The 18,171-nt window shown below is 43.7% G+C and overlaps 1 protein-coding gene across 3 annotated transcripts in view; it reads right to left on the bottom strand.

The window, feature by feature from the left end:
* Positions 1 to 5,846: 5,846 nt before the first annotated feature.
* LOC126298649 (annexin B9-like) overlaps positions 5,847 to 18,171 on the bottom strand; it is a 93,839-nt gene continuing 81,514 nt past the window's right edge. For all 3 annotated transcript variants that reach the window (XM_049990062.1, XM_049990063.1, XM_049990064.1), the window contains exon 9: positions 5,847 to 6,124. In XM_049990062.1, the coding sequence (XP_049846019.1) occupies positions 6,074 to 6,124 (51 nt within the window). In that variant the 3' untranslated portion in view covers positions 5,847 to 6,073. The remainder of the gene's footprint in view (positions 6,125 to 18,171) is intronic.

Genomic DNA, 18,171 nt, shown 5'->3' with positions numbered 1-18,171 from the left:
GAGAGCTGCATGAAACCAGTCTCTGGACTGAAGACGACGACTCAAAAACAACTGATTTTTAAAATTCTACAAACAAAGTTCTTGATAAGTGTCAAAATATCTTTCCGTCTACTGATTAAGACCTGTACACATATGAGTACGTTAAGTATTTTAGAAAGTAGCTGGGTAACATCAATAAAACAAAAAATGAAAACATTTTCTCACTGGGACTGAAGAAGTTAATCTTTAGACTTCTGAATTTAAATGTAGGTTGTTCTTCACCATTGTATCATATTTGTCTTCCAACCTCTGTATCTCATTAACTCGAAAAGTTCATTTTGTGTCAGATTTTAAACCTAACAAGTGGTTTTTTGTTCGGGCTAGTACCAGTACAACTCTTAATTCTTTACTGCTTTGCATTTTATAATCATCATACTTTTTGCAGAGATACATCTTATGACACTGATTTGTCGAAATCAGTACATATTTCTCACTTTCACAAATTTAACTATATTCATTGGATTATTATGCTAGATGCTTGCACTTGCCATCTTTGTTTGTTTCACAAGTTTTGCTGTTCTTATATTCCTTCCTTCCTCCTGATTCTTAAAACAACAGCCATTTTAAACTATTAATATGCACATAATGACACATAATTAGACTTCTCTTCATTGTACTTTTTTTTTACCAGAAACCAGAGAGCTCATTTTCATTTGTAACAAGTTTCAAGAAATTCAGTTTGAATCTTCTAAACATTTAGCTATTGTTTTTAGCACTGCTGATAGTAAGTAAAAAAACTTGCAGGTAAAAATGTACAGAATATTTTTCAAGCTCCTTAATCTGAAGTTTTGTTAGTTACATCTGAAGTTTTGGTAGTTACATTAAAATAAAGAGAACCTCTGTGAATCTTTGCCAACTGTAGATTCAAAACTAGCTCATAAAATTTATTGAACATACAAAACAATATACAGTCAAGGAAATAACAAGGACAAAGTACATTATTGTATCAAAACGTCACTATGTTTTTAATTCGAGGAAAGCACATTACACAATTCCTTCTCCAACACATGTACACTCAATTTAGGAAATAAGTTATATGCAAAATTAATAAAAATGCAAGAAATAAAATGTGTATATGTTAACATATTAATACAAACATTTTATTGAGCCCATGGTATATCCAACTAATTATTATACGGAGGCTGAACAAAAATATGGTAACACCATGATAAATCCTTACTCAAACAAAAACACAAAGGCTAGCCAAGCCTGCAGGTTCCACTGTTGTATTTGACCTGAATGACACACATGCAGTGTCCTCAATATGTGTCAGTTGTGGCCCTAACAGTATTCTGTGCAGATGTTAGTGCTTTATGTCAGAGCTCAGTGTATTCGAACATTGGCAAATTCTTGGTGCTTGTATGATGGGCACTTCTGTAATGAATGGAGCCAAAATGTTTGGTGTTTCAAGAGGCATTATATCTAAGATTTATACTGAATGCAGGGAAAGCAGAAAACATCATGTCTTAAGTCATGCCGTGGGCGAAAGTGTGTTGCGAGATTGTGATAGCCAATCATTGAAGACTGATGAAAAATAAGAGGAAGACAGTTGTAAAAGTCACTGCAGGACTGAATGTCACACTTGTGTATCCTGTCAGCACTAAAACAACACAAAAGGAGGTCCACAAGACAGGAATTGCAGGGCGAGCTGGAATTCCAAAACCACTCATCAATGATCCAAGTGCTTCTAACATGAAAATGTGGAGCCAAGGCCACAAAACCTGGACAATGGAAGAAAGTCCTTGGTCAGACGAGTCTTGTTACACACTGTTTACATCCCAGGGGTGTGGTGACAATTTGGGGTTACTCTCCAATGTTGCATTACTATGACAGACTGTGTGACCATTTTGTCTCATTAGGTCCATCCCTTGGTGCAATGTTTGTTCCACCATGCAGGACTGGTTTTGTGAGCATGGAGATTGATTGATGCATCTCCTTGGCCACCAATTACCGGATCACAATAACATTGAATGTTTGTGGTCTGCTTTCAAAAGGGGTGCATGACCGATATGGTGCATGACCACTGTCCACCTCCATCGTTACCTCAACTTGTGCCTATTTTGCAGGAAGAATAGTGTAAGATCCCCTTCAAACCCACATAGGACCTGTATTATCCATTCTGAGATGACTAGAAGCTTTTTGAAATACTAATGAGTTTACTGATGTGTCCAGTTCTACGAGAGAAAAGTAGCTACAATATAATAAATTTATTTCTCAAACACAATTTTAACAAAGTCCTCAACATATTATGAAAGTGAAGTTCTTCCACAAGTGAAAAATAAACAATGTTTCTCCAGTGGCAAACAAAATTAAAGTTCCCAAAGCAAATAGATAGTTAAGTTACCCTACATGTGAAAATAATCAGTTGACAAGTGAAAATACAACATTTTAAAAGGTGAGCAAAATCGTTAAGTCTGAATAAAGTTAAACACAAAACATGTCTGCACTGTAGCTTAAGTCATGGAAGTAGATGCTTTCAAAATATCTTACATTTGTACTTCACAGGAGTAGTTCAGATGATCAAACAGTATAGAAAATAAGTCCAATGAGTATAGAAGCACAAAGTCAAGTCTTTAAACTATCTTTTGAGTGAAGTAAAAACAATACAAATCACACAAAGTTCCAGCTAGCATGTCACCGATCACACTTGGAGTCTAGGAGGAGGATACAAGATGGTGTCCTGAAAGAAGGTGGTGGTGGTGGTGGTCGTCGTCGACCATAAACACGTTACTGAAATCATTTTATTGGTTGTTCACTGCTATGGAACTGGCTTGCTAAGCTCATGCGCTGGCCTAAATAGCTGCCTTGCAATAGGGTACAAGCAAGCCTATTCTCGGTATGTGACACTGTGGATGCAGGAAGAGGTGTGGTATGTTGACAACCTCTACTGTTGCAGCGCACGGTGACTAGCCAGAACACTTTTTCCCCACTTGCTGGTCTGGCCGTGTAGTTCTGGAACTAAGATTTCCCACAGCATCTGTTCTGTAGGAGCAAAGCTCATGGCAACCTAAACTCCTTAGACTTGGAGCGGCCAAGAGTTCGGCTTGTGAGCCGTGTCCTGGCAGGCGTGCCATAGCACTCAGCCTCACTGCATATTACCCCAACACTATGACATGTTGTCTGAACATGAATAGGGGGAAACTGCAATAACACCACATTTTAATGGCAGTGCAGTCACAATGCATACAACTTGGTTTTATATTTCACATTTTGTAACAACATAGATCACAAAACAAAACAGATTTTCAGTATTATTTATTTTTGATGCTCTGAAGACATAACATAACACTAAAGTGTCTGCATATTGACAGATTTTCAGACTCCGGTTTCCATGCAATCATGGCATTTAGTTTCATAATTTCACACAAGTACATCGATTGACATATTGTAGCACTTTTGCAACCTATGGAGACAAGGAAAAACTATTTGAGGAAAACAATGTAGAATTCCTGGTCAGTTTGAATTTAGAAGGATTTACCATTAAAACAGGAATTACCTTGCACATGAATCAATTAAATCTGCACACGAACATGGGTAGTGTCAACTGAAATGGCCAATGGCCTCAAAAGCAAATGTAAGATTGACAGTGTTCTCGAAACATTTAGAAAACTACCATTATAATTCTCTCAAGGCCACAATGAATTCTTCAAACCACCTTTTATTTAACAGCTATGAGCTTTCGCAACTGGACTGTGTATATCAGAGTGTGCCCTTTCTATAACACAATTTTCCTTTTCAAATGCATCCCCATCAAATCACAAATAAGTTGTTTCTCATATTTGAAAGTCTTACTGTAAGTGTGAAGCCAGGTCCACTCAAAATTCAAGGTCTGAAATCAATTCTTGAGGTTTTAATTTTCATTCCTGCACTCTTTTTTTCTTCCATAAATTCAACACTTGCGTGTTTTAAGTCTAAAAATTATTCCAGGCATGCCCCTTCACTAAAGCAACATACTTTGCAATCATATATAAAGCTTCCATACTCTTCATTCAGTTCCACTGAAAACCGTTGCAACTTCAAAAATTTTATTATTTATACCATCAACTTAATGTGCTGTATGCCTGCAACTTTAACACAAATCTTCTGTCTGTCAAACAAAAGTTTTTGCTCTTTCACTGTCAATTAAATCTTTAAATTCTTTCTGCAACGTATTGTAATATCATTTCATAGCAAATTTGCACTACTAGTCACTTATGTGACTGCATAATATATATTGAGAATTCTCGTCCCGTCTCTACTGTTATTCCCATTCATTTTTAAAGGCTCATGATAAATTGCCAAACTCTCTCTTTGTGCAAATAGCCACTGAACCTGTCAACATCCTTCGTACCATGAACAAATAGCAAAGGGAAAACAGCACTGACAATACGTTTCTGTCAAACTGAAGAGACTGACCGAAAAATGCCATGCTGCAATACCAAATGAAATATCGCACTGTACCGATTACTTCCTGGCCCACTTACATCCCACGTGAAGTTTGGCACACCACGGCTGACTCTCACTTAGACACTGCATTGTGCCATTGGCACCTTATGTTTAGGGATCCATGACTTTTACTACATTGTATTAGGCATGGTAATGTGTTTTTTTTGTTTTGTTTTTAGTGTTTCTGTAGTTTTGTCCAACGCCTCTATTTACTCCACTTTTATTATCAATGAATCTTTAGTTAATACCACAATGTTGTGTTAACTGTATATTTCTACAATTGACAGAAGTGCTGTCAACCTTTGACTTTCAAGTGCTCAGAAATTAATGAAAGGAGCATTTTTCTATTTCTGTAAATCCTGTACTATGCTGCACCTGAACATTTAAATCTCAAAATGTGAATATATAGTTTTTCCCATTGTGCTAATCTTAGCACAGGATTCAACTGCCACTCCTCTTCCCATGTTTTCGGCTATTGAGTCATTGTTCTCTTCTACAGACATACTTCATGCAGCTTTTAAATTCAGTATCAGACACTGCTACTGCAGAAAATGCACTTAGTACCTGCCAAGGCAAACTGGTTACCTAACCAGGCTGGCAGCACCATTGTATTTACACCCTAGAAGCACTGAAGGGAAGTTTTAGGCTCACAGTGTACACTCCAGTACTCTTACAAGTGGACTGCTGGCACATGTCTGTACACACCACTGAATGAAGTTTCAATTTAAAACAAAAGCGTGCTAAAAAAAATCCGTGAAGTTTTAGCAAATGTCGTATTCCTGTACATTGTTCCTAACATAGCAGAATTTAATGTCTAATAACACACCTATGTACATCAATAACTGAAAGTTTATTGTGAGCATTATAATTATTCTTCTTGGGGGGCAGATATGCAAATGATGCCTCACTTTGCACCATGCCTTACTGTATTTTGCACACCAATGACCAACTTAAATTTTGCTTGGCAACATTTTTTGCACCTGCCACCGCCTTCTCTGTTGGCACTATCACACCTTTCTTGTTGGCATTTTCGATAAAATTAGTAATGTTAAACATCAAGTTGTAGTTTCCCATTAATATATTTTTACACAACCATTTTTCGTGCTTACACTGAAGTACCAATTAACACTACTTTGAACTTTAATATGACTGTACCTTGTCATGTGGCCAAGTTAGTTTCCACAACAGCCAGATAACCAATTTGCCTTGCCGAATAATAAGTGGTACCTCAAACCGTGAAGCAATCATGCATTACTTCCAGGTACTAAAAGTCTTTCAAGTCTATGCAGTTAATGTAGTTTAGCTTTTCAGTTTCTGCAATTATGTATAAATTAAACTCTGCTAAATAAAGGAGACCTATGAAACACACAATGAAAGTCTGGTGCAGTTTCACTGTATACATATATTTTTCTGAATAAATAAAGTTTGTATATTACACTCATTTCATATCAAGATCAAGCCCACACCTTAGATCTTATAATAATAAACAATTACTCTTTTTGTCATTTTCAGAAGCCCAAATTTCATTTCTAAACTAGCACAAGTTCACAATCTGAGATTCATTTTATCACAAAAAGTTGTGGTTACATACAGAAAAATACAATCTTCATCAATCCACAATAGCAAGCAAAGCTCTCTTATAATCACCGGAAGTGTCACCCTGAAAAATAAAAATATAAATTTTAGTACGTGGCTGTGTACAGATATCCCCCCCCCCCCCCCCCCCCTCTCTCTCTCTCTCTCTCTCTCTCTCTCTCTCTCTCTCTCTCTCTCTCTCTCTCTCTCTCTCACTCTCTCTCTCTCTCACACACACACACACACACACACACACACACACACACACACACTCTCTCTCTCTCTCTCTCTCTCTCTCTCTCTCTCTCTCTCTTTGGGGCTATAGAAATTTACATATTTTCATTCACTGACATCCTGCGGGAGTACCACACTATTTCGAAAAAAAAATGCCATTGCACAAAAGAAAAATAATTATAATTATGTGCAGCAGAGTTTACACGTGTACATCTAGCTGGCATTTGTTCAAACAATTTGGAACATTAACTAAACCTTTGATGTACATTTATTCACTCATAAATTTGTTGTCAACAGTCAACTGCAGTTTGAGAATAGGAGAGAGAAAATTTCATTGTTCTGCTAGTTTCAGGCTGTTGTGCCAATCTTCAGGTGGCTATTTTTATTTTATTTTTTTAACGACAGTATCTGAAGACTGGCATGACGGCCCAAAACCAGTTACAGCAATAACGCAAAGCTTTTAGAAAAGAATTTGTGACAGGTTGCATTCCCCAACAATGATGTTAACTTTAATAGCAGCCATGGAGTTCAACAAGATCCACCATGGATAAAATAAAACTGAAATATTCACCAATAAAATACTAGTAGGAAAAATAAGCTACCCTTTCCTCTAGTGAATCAACTTTGACTTTTGTTCTGCCTTATGACAATTCTTTCCTTTTTATCGACAACAATGCGCATTCCCACAGAAATAAAATTGCCAGTTGGTGTCCCAAAATTTAAAAATTCAGTCTACTGGACGTAAGTTAGACTCACAAGACTTAATGCAGTTAAGCAAACAACTATGACTTTTCCAGAACTCGACAATTCTCATCCAGAGTTATGTGCACAAAATGAGTCTGCCATGACAATTCAAAATTTTTGCCACATTGAAATTTTAATCTGGATTTGCTGCTTATCGCGCAGTCCTCCCAACCATTATGTTATTTAAGCTCACCTCCATATACGACTCAAAATTTCATTGGCACTGATGCCTACACCTATGATTTCAAAATACCACTGTCATAAGTTAGCACTGGAATGAAATATACAGATTTATGGGTGGGGTGAGAGAGGGAACAATATTAATGCTGAACCTGAATGTAATGAATATGTAGTGCTTGAAAAAATTGTGTCTGGCAAGAATTCCTGCTCATCTCAAGCAGTCACATCAAGCAGTGTTTCCTCAAGTATCACAGCAGAATTTCTGGCAGTAGTTTTCATATATCAGGTGGAAACATCAGTGGCGATAGAAACGAGTCAGGCCTGGATTCCTGCACAAATAGCCTTATGGTTAAGGTAGCTGTTTTAGATAATCAGGAAATAAAAGTTCTGAAGTCTCTGTCTGTCACAAATTTTCAATTGTCAAGACGGATTAGTTGCATTACAAGCTCAGCATATCTGAATGGTTTTCACTGATATTTCATATCACTGTATCTGCACCGATTTCATCCTCATCAATTCTTTCCATTTCATTTCGTAGCTACATGAGTATCTTGTTCTGTGTGTGTGTGTGTGTGTGTGTGTGTGTGTGTGTGGGTGTGTGGGCGCATATTCTTCCCAGTTCCCAAAATTATTCTATTTGCATTTCAAAGTTACAAGTTTGCCATGTGCATTGTAATGACTTGAAATGTTTTAATGCAGATGTGATGTGAGGTAACATCTTTTATTTTTTTGTCGTGTACACCAATAGTGGACTTTTGGAAGTTTACAATTAAGTTCAGACTGTTTTATGCTCTTTGTTGTGCAAGAAACAATACAGCTTCATCATTTATCTCTTCTACAAGATATAGTGAATCATTTTTAAGATTCAATTGCAAAGAACTGCCACAAAAATAGGCTTTTCTAACAGACATCCAATGGCAACACAAATGAATTCCAGGTCTGTCCAAGATAGATAATGAGCGAGTTCCTTACAGACATTTTGCTTAAGCTGTGATTAATACAGACCATCACTTATAGTGGATACAGAGTCTCACGATTATACTTTTGGTACCTTCAATCAACTAGGTGCTCTCAGTGTAGCTACTTATACTTGTCATAATGATAATCCTAAATTTTAAAGAAAGGCAAATACAAAGCTTCACAGAGTATAGGCAATCGAGCTAGAAATTTGAACTGCATACTGAACCCGACAACTAAATGTACAGTCACTCAATTTCGATGGTGTGTAATAAATTACTGCGAATAACAGTTCCAAATTTACAAATTTATTTCTGATTGGTTGGGTGTGAGATTGAAGGGACCAGACTGCTAAGGTCATCGGTCCCTTGTTCCACGATAAAATCATACGAAATAAAAACTGTCAGTCGTTAAAAACGGAGAACTGAGACAAGGGACGACACAATACAAGAAAGACAGACAAAGACCAGACAAACGGAACTAAAATCACACCGAGTGTGAAGGTGGTTGGCCGACCATGAAAATAAGGAAAAGCCAACCACCAAATGACATTAAAACCCACAGTTTAAAACCACAGGCCAAAGGCCCAAGTCAATACAGGAAATGAAAGGACAAACACTCAAATCATACGATAAAAACCCCCTGCCCGAATAAAACTCAACACGAGGTACGCCATAGCAACGTCATCACATAAAAGGGCAGGGAGGGTATCAGGCAGCGCAAATGTCTGCCCGAGTCCTGATAAAAGCGGGCAGTCCACCAGTATGTGGACCACCGTCAGAGCTGCCCCGCAGCGACATAGCGGTGGGTCCTCCCGGCGCAACAAATGGCCGTACGTCAGCCACGTGTGGCCAACGCGCAGCCGGCAGAGGACGACAGAGTCCTTCCGAGAGGCCCGCATGGAGGAGCGCCACACACCGGTCGTCTCCTTCACCGCCCGAAGTTTGTTGGGCGTGGGCAGGGTGCGCCACTCGTCACCCCAGGCACCAAGCACTTTCTGGCGCAAAAGCGACAGGAGATCACACTCCATAAGGCCGAGTTCCAGAGCCAGTGAACTCACTGCCTGTTTAGCCAGCGTGTCAACCCGCTCATTGCCCGGGATGCCGACATGACCTGGGGTCCAAACAAAGACCACGGAGCGGCCGCAACGGGCAAGAGCATGGAGCGACTCGTGGATGGCCATCACCAGACGGGAACGAGGAAAGCACTGGTCAAGAGCTCGTAAACCACTCAGGGAGTCACTACAGATGACAAAGGACTCACCTGAGCGGGAGCGGATATACTCTAGGGCGCGATAGATGGCAACCAACTCGGCAGTGTATACACTGTTCCCGGGTGCCAGCGACCGTTGCTCACAATGATCCTCTAGAGTAAGAGCGTAACCAGTGCGACCAGAGACCATCGAACTGTCGGTATAGGCCAAGGCAGATCCGGGAAACTCGGCAAGGAGAGAAACAAAGCGGCGGCGGAGGGCCGGAGGAGGGACCGAGTCTTTCGGACCCTGTGCCAAATCCAGCCGAATGCATGGTTGGCGCACACACCAAGGGGGCAGACTGAGATTGGCCCGGAAAACAGGCGGGAGAGGAAAAAACTCAATCCCACACAGTAGAGCCCGGATGCGAACCGCGATCGTACACCCTGACCGGGGCCGCCTGTCTGGAAGATGGACGATCGAGTGCGGGAACAGGAGACGGTAGTTGGGATGCCCTGGCAAGCTACAAACATGGGCAGCATAAGCGGCCAGAAGTCGGTCGCGCCGGATCCGCAATGGAGGAACACCAGCCTCCACAAGTAAGCTGTCAACAGGGCTTGTCCGAAATGCTCCTGTGGCGAGTCGGATCCCGCAGTGATGGATGGGATCCAGCAATTGCAACGCTGACGGCGATGCCAAACCATAAGCCACACACCCATAATCAAGGCGGGACTGGATCAGCGCTTGATACAGCCGGAGAAGGGTGGACCGATCGGCACCCCATCCGGTGTGGCTAAGGCAACGGAGAGCGTTTAAATGCCGCCAGCATGTTTGTTTAAGCTGCCTAATATGAGGCAGCCAAGTCAACCGGGCATCAAATACCAGTCCCAAGAACCGATGCGTCTCTACCACAGCAAGAGGTTCACCGTCAAGGTAAAGGCGTGGCTCAGGGTGAACCGTGCGACGCCGGCAGAAATGCATAACGCAGGTCTTAGCGGCCGAAAACTGGAAGCCGTGCACTACAGCTCACGACTGCACCTTGCGGATAGCGCCCTGCAGCTTGCGCTCAGCAACTGCAATGCCAGCGGAGCTGTAGTAGAGGCAGAAGTCGTCGGCATACAACGAAGCTGCGACGGACGATCCCACCGCCTCAGCGAGCCCATTGATTGCAATTAAAAACAGGGAGACACTGAGGACAGACCCCTGTGGGACCCCGTTCTCCTGGACCCGGGAGGAACTATGGGACGCAGCAACTTGCACGCGGAAGGAACGAGACGACAGAAAATTCTGAATAAAAATCGGGAGCGGGCCCCTAAGACCCCACCCATGAAGTGTGGCCAGGATGTGATATCGCCAAGTCGTATCGTACGCCTTCCGCATGTCGAATAAGACGGCAACCAGATGTTGGCGGCGTGCAAAGGCTGTACAGACGGCAGACTCTAGGGAGACCAGATTATCGACGGCAGAGCGGCCTTTATGGAACCCACCCTGAGACGGAGCCAGAAGGCCTCGAGACTCGAGGAGCCAACTCAACCTCCGGCTCACCATACGTTCTAGCAACTTGCAAAGAACGTTGGTGAGGCTTATGGGGCGGTAGCTGTCCACCTCCAGCGGGTTCTTGCCAGGTTTCAACACGGGGAGGACGATGCTTTCTCGCCATTGAGACGGGAACACACTCTCAACCCAGATGCGGTTGAAAACATCTAGGAGGCGTCGCTGGCAATTCACAGAGAGGTGTTTCAGCATCTGGCTGTGGATGCGGTCTGGCCCAGGAGCCGTATCAGGGCAAGCAGATAGTGCACTCTGGAATTCCCAGTCGCTGAAAGGAGCATTGTATGACTCCGCGTGGCGCGTGTGAAAGGAAAGCCTCCAACTTTCCAACCGCTCTTTCCGGGAGCGGAAGGCCAGTGGGTAATTCGTAGATGCGGAACACTGAGCAAAATTCGCTGCTAACCGGTCCACAATCGTGTCGGAGTCAGTACACACCACTCCATTCAGCGAAAGCCCAGGGACAGAGACAGGCGGCGGATAGCCATGGAGTCGCCTAATCTTAGCCCAAACCTGCGATGCAGAGGTACGGACGCCAATGGTGGAAACATACCGTTCCCAGCACTCCTGCTTCCTTTGGCGAATAAGGCGTCGGGCACGGGCACGGAGCTGTTTAAAAACGATGAGGTTCTCCAAGGACGGGTGTCGCTTATGGCGTTGAAGAGCCCGCCGGCGATCTCTAATCGCCTCTGCGATCTCGGGCGCCCACCAAGGCACAGTCCTCCGCCGAGGGGACCCGGATGAACAGGGAATCGCAGATGCCGCCACAGAAACGATGCCGGTGGTGACTGACTGAACCACCGCATCAATGGTGTCAGGGGAAGGAGGTGCGATAGTGGTGAGAGAGGAGAACAAGCCCCAATCAGCCTTATTCAGAGCCCATCTGGAGGGGCGTTCAGAAGAGTGACGCTGTGGTAGTGACAGAAAGATGGGGAAATGGTCACTACCACATAAGTCGTCATGGACACTCCAGTGGATGGATGGTGAAAGTCCGGGGCTGCAGATAGAAAGGTCGATGGCCGAAAATGTGCCATGGACTACGCTGAAATGTGTCGGCTCTCCTGTGTTTAAGAGGCAGAGGTCAAGCTGCGAGAGAAGAGTCTCGACATCTCTACCCCGGCCAGTAATCGCGGCGCTACCCCACAGGGGGTTATGGGCGTTAAAGTCGCCCAGTAACACAAAAGGAGGAGGCAGTTGTGCTATCAATGCAGCCAACACATGACGCGAGACATCACCATCTGGCGGAAGATACAAACTGCAGACAGTAATAGGCTGAGGCGTCCACATCCTTACAGCGACAGCCTCTAAAGGTGTGTGAAGAGGTACACATTCGCTGTAGACAGAGTTAAGGATGTAGACGCAGACTCCACCAGATACCCCCTCATAAGCTGCCCGGTTCTTGTAATAACCCCGATACCCACGTAGGGCAGGGGTCCGCATTGCCGGAAACCAAGTTTCCTGTAGGGCAATGCAGAGGAAAGGGTGACTGCTGATGAGTTGGCGAAGCTCAGCAAGGTGGTGGAAAAAAGCGCTGCCGTTCCACTGGAGTATCGCTTTGTCCATGTCCGAAAAAGGCGTGAAGGGGCTGAGGAGGCAGATCACGCCACTGGGTCACCTGCTGCCACCGATGGAGGACCAGTACAATCTGCTTCCATGGTGTCTGAGGGTCTGGCGAGATCCAGGTCCTCAGCGGACGCCCGGATCTCCACCTTATCCTCGGACACAGAGCCTGTAGGGAGCAGTGGGGTGGATGCCACCACGTGGTCCTTGGCCTTAGAGGTCTTCTTCTTCGTCTTGTCTCTCTGGTCCTTGGGTTTCATTGGCTGGGAGGGCTCCAGCGAGTCAGTGTCCGGGACGGAGGATGAGCGGGAAGCCCTGCGACCAGCCGCTAGTCTGCTTTTGTTCCATTGGCTGACGTCACCCTTCCCAGAGGCGGAAACCTGGGAAGAAAGGGACCCAAGGGACCCTTTCCGTGCTATTTGAGCCGGGGAAATTTGAGGCTTCCCAGCTTAGAAGTGGGGACTGATGTCCCCGATGGTTGGGGGGTTGCTGCTCCTGAGGCAGGTAGTGCAGGAGAAGCAGGGAGTGAAGTGCCCCCCACCATCAAGGGGGCAGGTGTAGCATTCCGGCTCTGAGAGGTGGCAGTCTGAGGGAGAGCTAATGGGGCCATAACAGTAGTAGCCGCGGCGTAAGAGGCAGTCATTCGAACAGGATGGAGGCGTTCGAACTTCTGCCTGGCCTCAGTGTATGTCAGGCGGTCCAGGGTCTTATACTCTATGATTTTGCGCTCTTTCTGGAAGATCCTGCAGTCCGGCGAGCAAGGCGAGTGGTGCTCTCTGCAGTTTACACAGATGGGAGGCGGAGCACATGGAGTATTGGGATGTGATGGGCGTCCACAATCTCGACATGTGAGGCTGGAAGTACAGCGGAAAGACATATGCCCAAACTTCCAGCACTTAAAGCACCGCATCGGGGGAGGGATATATGGCTTGACGTCACAACGATAGACCATCACCTTGACCTTCTCAGGTAAGGTATCACCCTCGAAGGCCAAGATGAAGGCACCGGTGGCAACCTGCTTATCCCTTGGACCACGATGTACGCGCCGGACGAAGTGAACACCTCGCCGCTCTAAATTGGCGCGAAGCTCGTCATCGGACTGCAATAGAAGGTCCCGATGGAATATTATGCCCTGGACCATATTAAGACTCTTATGGGGCGTGATTGTAACCGGAACATCCCCCAGCTTGTTACAATCGAGTAACCGGCGGGACTGGGCGGAGGACGCCGATTTGATCAAAACCGAGCCCGAGCGCATTTTGGACAAGCCCTCCACCTCCCCGAACTTGTCCTCTAAGTGCTCGACGAAGAACTGAGGCTTTACGGATGTAAAGGATTCACCATCAGCTCTCGTACACACCAGGTAGCGGGGCGAGTATGGTTTGCTGGCATCCTTAGTCTTTCGTTCCTCCCATGGTGTAGCCAGGGAGGGGAACGATTTGGGGTCATATGTAGTTGCGTTGTATTGAGCCCTGGAACACTTAGAGACTGCTGGCGGCTGGCCGCCAGCAAGAGATGATGTACCACGCTTCATTGCGGGTCATCCGCCCTGATGCCACCTACTCCGACCAAGGGCCCTCCCCACGGGCGCCACCCAGCCTCAGCAACGACCACCTGGCAGGATGGCCATTGCCGGGAGTCCCAATGCCCCAAGGAGATAGGCATCTACTCCTTGGCATACGTGGGGAGTTAACGGCGCTGGCATCATCAGCAGAGCGATCCCTGTGTAGTCAGGGGGCTACAACCAACAGGGTACATGGCGGCCCCACCACAACGGACTGGCTACCGTGCTGGATTTCAGGTGATGTAGTCCAATATCGTCATTGGCGCATAAAGCGACACAGCATAGCAGACTGCAATAAACTGCACCCAAGAACAAATCCACGCCCAAGAGATGGTAGGTGAGCGGGACTGCTAAGCGATGACGACAAACCTGGCTAGAGATGGTAATGCATGATGGACACATCGCTCCTTGTAAGGCGCCCTTCCCCAATCGGCTCGCTCTTCGGAAAATTTAGAAGGATGGAGGTCAAACCCGTTAGGGGACCATCTCACAAGGCCGAAACGTTTGAGACTCCTTTTAGTCGCCTCTTACGACAGGCAGGAATACCGTGGGCCTATTCTTACCCCCGAACCCACAGGGGGGAAGATCATGGCTGTATGGAAAGCGCTATTAACTGTGGATTTCAATATTCAACAACAGCTTTCGGGTCAAATGTTGAGATAAAAGAATCAACTGTTGGACCTGTATACAGATACAGCTTTACAGCAACTGTTAAATAGGAGTGTATGTACCATAGACATGCTTAAATTCTGAATTTACGAAGGAACAAAACGTTAACATTACTCTGCAACTGGTCAATATTTTTGGTTGCAACTGGTACACATCTCTCTCCATGTATCACTTCTTGTTTTCGTACTTGATAGTGCAAACTGCCTTGTGTTACTGCATGGCACTGGGACTTGCAAAATCAATGGCTCAATATATAGGATCCTAGGTGGCCTAAGCAGGAGATCCTTACATTAACTTCTTCAAACTGAAAATGTTCTCATATTTCTTACTCAGTCTATGTACAACTGGGAATATCTAGCCAGCACTAAGTGGACAGGAACTTCATTAATGTCTGATCATGAATTACAGCAAACACATCTGTTTTTGCATTATTCAAAGCCCAATGTCATCTTTCTGGCTCCTGATTAATTATATTCATTATACATAAGTAATTATTGCCAATACCTGTAAAGGTACTATCATCAATACCTTTACTAATACTCTATCACATTCACCAACATCTCATGAATACTATACTGTTGGCCTTCCGATATTTTCCAGAAGGAACAGTTTCAACACAACAGATGGGGAATTCCCTATTCGATTGCACGCACTTGGGTAGATGCAAGACAAGCAGTTCAGAGTTGTATGGGTGCCCAATGGTGACAATTGGGCTGCAGCCCCTGTGCTAGAGAAAGTGTGTCGGTGAAGAAGAGTTTGCATGATTGAAGACTACAGTGAAAACAGGAAGTATTTCTGTACACAAGGAAGAAGTTTGGTGAACTAATAATTAAGGCATTTAAGGTTATAAGTGGAATAGAGATCATGCATTTTTACACGAGTGGCTGCCATTTATGCCACACGGAAGCTTGAATACTATCAAGGTGACTTATCTTTATTGAAAACCCGAAGCAGTTAACTATAAGCTACTGAGACACTTAAATCTTTCTGAACATAACTTCAAGCTGAAACTTTTAGTTGTGGCTAGGCTGAATGAGTGCTGTGAGACTGCATGAAACAGACTAGAGAACATTTACTTGTCGGAAGTATTAATGAACTGTGTTTCAGTTGCGTGACTTTTTATCATTCTAGTAATATTGTTGAATACAGATTCCTAATAGCACAGAAAACTGTGTACTGAGGTGTGCTGGGAAGTTATGCCTCTGAATTTTTTATGCCAAAATCCTTAAAGCTTTTTAAATAAAACATATGTTATTGACATTCTACATCTTTATTCTTCATGTCTACACATTAGTAGCCCTCTGACACCAGAGTAGGGTGTAATACGGCTGTGTGTAACATAACTATGTTGGTGCACATGACACAGCATGCTGTAATCTAATTTCAAATTCGAAAAGCTCATCCACACCTTGAGCTTCCTCTCCTTCAGCATGAGAATGTGAGAGCACAAATGAGCACTGCAACATCTGCAACATTCTGGTGCTTTGGGTTCACTGTCGTCTATCATCCTCCATGCACTCCCGACTTGGTCCCAACCGATTTTCACGCGTTTCCAAAAACTGAAGAACATGTTTGAGGGCTTTACTTTGATACTGAGACAGTGGTGCAAATAGAGGTGAGATTGTAATTCTACCAACAAAGTTGAACATTCTACAGTGATCGTATTAATAAGCTGGTCTCTTGTTGGGAGAAATGTGTTTGTTTTGCAGGGAAATAAATATGTAGACATGAAAAATAAAGACGTATACTATTAATAACATTTGTTTATTTGAAAAGGTTTACGAGTTTTCGCATAAAATAGTCAGAGTCATTACAGTTCAGCATGCCCTCTTAGTTTGGTTCATGCACGATATAATTCATTTTGCCATCTATGTATTGCTATGTAAATCGTCACCTCTCTTTTCTCATTAGTCTGACAGCCAAGAGAAAACCATCGAAAGAACAGGGAGAGGTCATATACATCAACACATGGGTTAATGAAATTAATGCAATCTTCGGATAATGTAGAGAAAAAGTTGAAGGACTTTGTTCTATGCTGAAGAAACTGTATGTGTCGCCGTGTGAAATAACTTAGTTCTTCAGTAAAGAAAATATGGATAAAAATAGAAATTAGGGGACATTAATCAACATTCTGTTAAATGAAAATACTGCTATATTTTCAAAGAGAACTTCATATCAGATTGCACTAGGAAGAAATTGTAGACACTTAATAAGTACGACTAGCCACAGAAGGGAATTAGGAACACGCTGTGAATGGTAAATGCGTGCACGTGGAAAGTGGATTTCATCACTTTTGGATTATGCAAGAAAGAAGAGTTACAGAACCATTGCATCACGATGCATCACATCTGCAGTATTTTGCAGAAGCGGCCAGATCATTGTCATGGGCTGTCACACACAACTGACGAAAAGCATAGTATTGCATGGCACTGCATTCCTCCTTAGTGTGATTAACAGCATAAATAGTGTGCTGCAAATACTAGAAGTATATTGTGTTGGATAATTTACAGTGCTGCTTTAGCATCTTCTTTATGTCATTTAGTAACAAATCTAAAAATGATGACAAGGACTATATGGCTAATATGGCAAGTTTTGTGTTAGCAGAAGAGCCAACACCGTGTTACGAGTGGAGGCCGAAATGCACGTGTTTTAGCTCAAGCAGGCTGGCGTGAGGAGGGAGAAACTATACTGACGTGAGGTCTGGAACATGACAAGGAACGATAATTCAGAAAGCGGATGTAATCAGTTTGATACTTAACTTTAATCCATAAATGATGAACGTCACTCTTGACGGTACACGATTCACAATATTATCTGTTCAGAATACAGTCTTGAAGATAGTAATTATAGTAACTGAATATGGTGCCTTGCTAGGTCGTAGCAAATGAAGTAGCTGGAGGCTATGCTAAACTGTCATCTCTGCAAATGAGAGCGTATGTAGACAGTGAACCATCGCTAGCAAAGTCAGCTGTACAACTGGGGCGAGTGCTAGGGAGTCTCTCTAGACTAGACCTGCCGTGTGGCAGTGCTCGGTCTGTAATCACTGATAGTGGCGACACGCGGGTCCATCGTATACTAACGGACCGCGCCCGATTTAAAGGCTACCACCTAGCAAGTGTAGTGTCTGGCAGTGACACCACAGCAAGTGCAGACTTAATTAAAGCTGCAGATACAGGGAAAGAAGTGTCAGTAAATGGATGATCAGGGAAATCCAATAGAAATGAATATAGTGTTGCTACAAATACTTTTCTAGAGGTTGTGGATCAAGTTGCCTCCACACAGTAACCCATAACTAGACAATGGAAGATGGGCATGGGAAATCCACTGGCAGCAGATTTTTCTGGTACAATGAAACTACTTTGACAACTCTTGCTAACCGAGTTAAAAAAAATTAGGCTAATCTCACAAAAGATTTTGCTGTGAGAATCAGACAAAATCTTAAAAGTGTACACACACACACACACACACACACACACACACACAC

Source organism: Schistocerca gregaria, chromosome X, assembly GCF_023897955.1.
Source record: "Schistocerca gregaria isolate iqSchGreg1 chromosome X, iqSchGreg1.2, whole genome shotgun sequence".
NCBI classification, from domain to species: Eukaryota; Metazoa; Arthropoda; class Insecta; order Orthoptera; family Acrididae; genus Schistocerca; species Schistocerca gregaria.
Note: the sequence above shows the minus strand (reverse complement) of the source record. Positions and strands in the feature narration are given on the sequence as shown.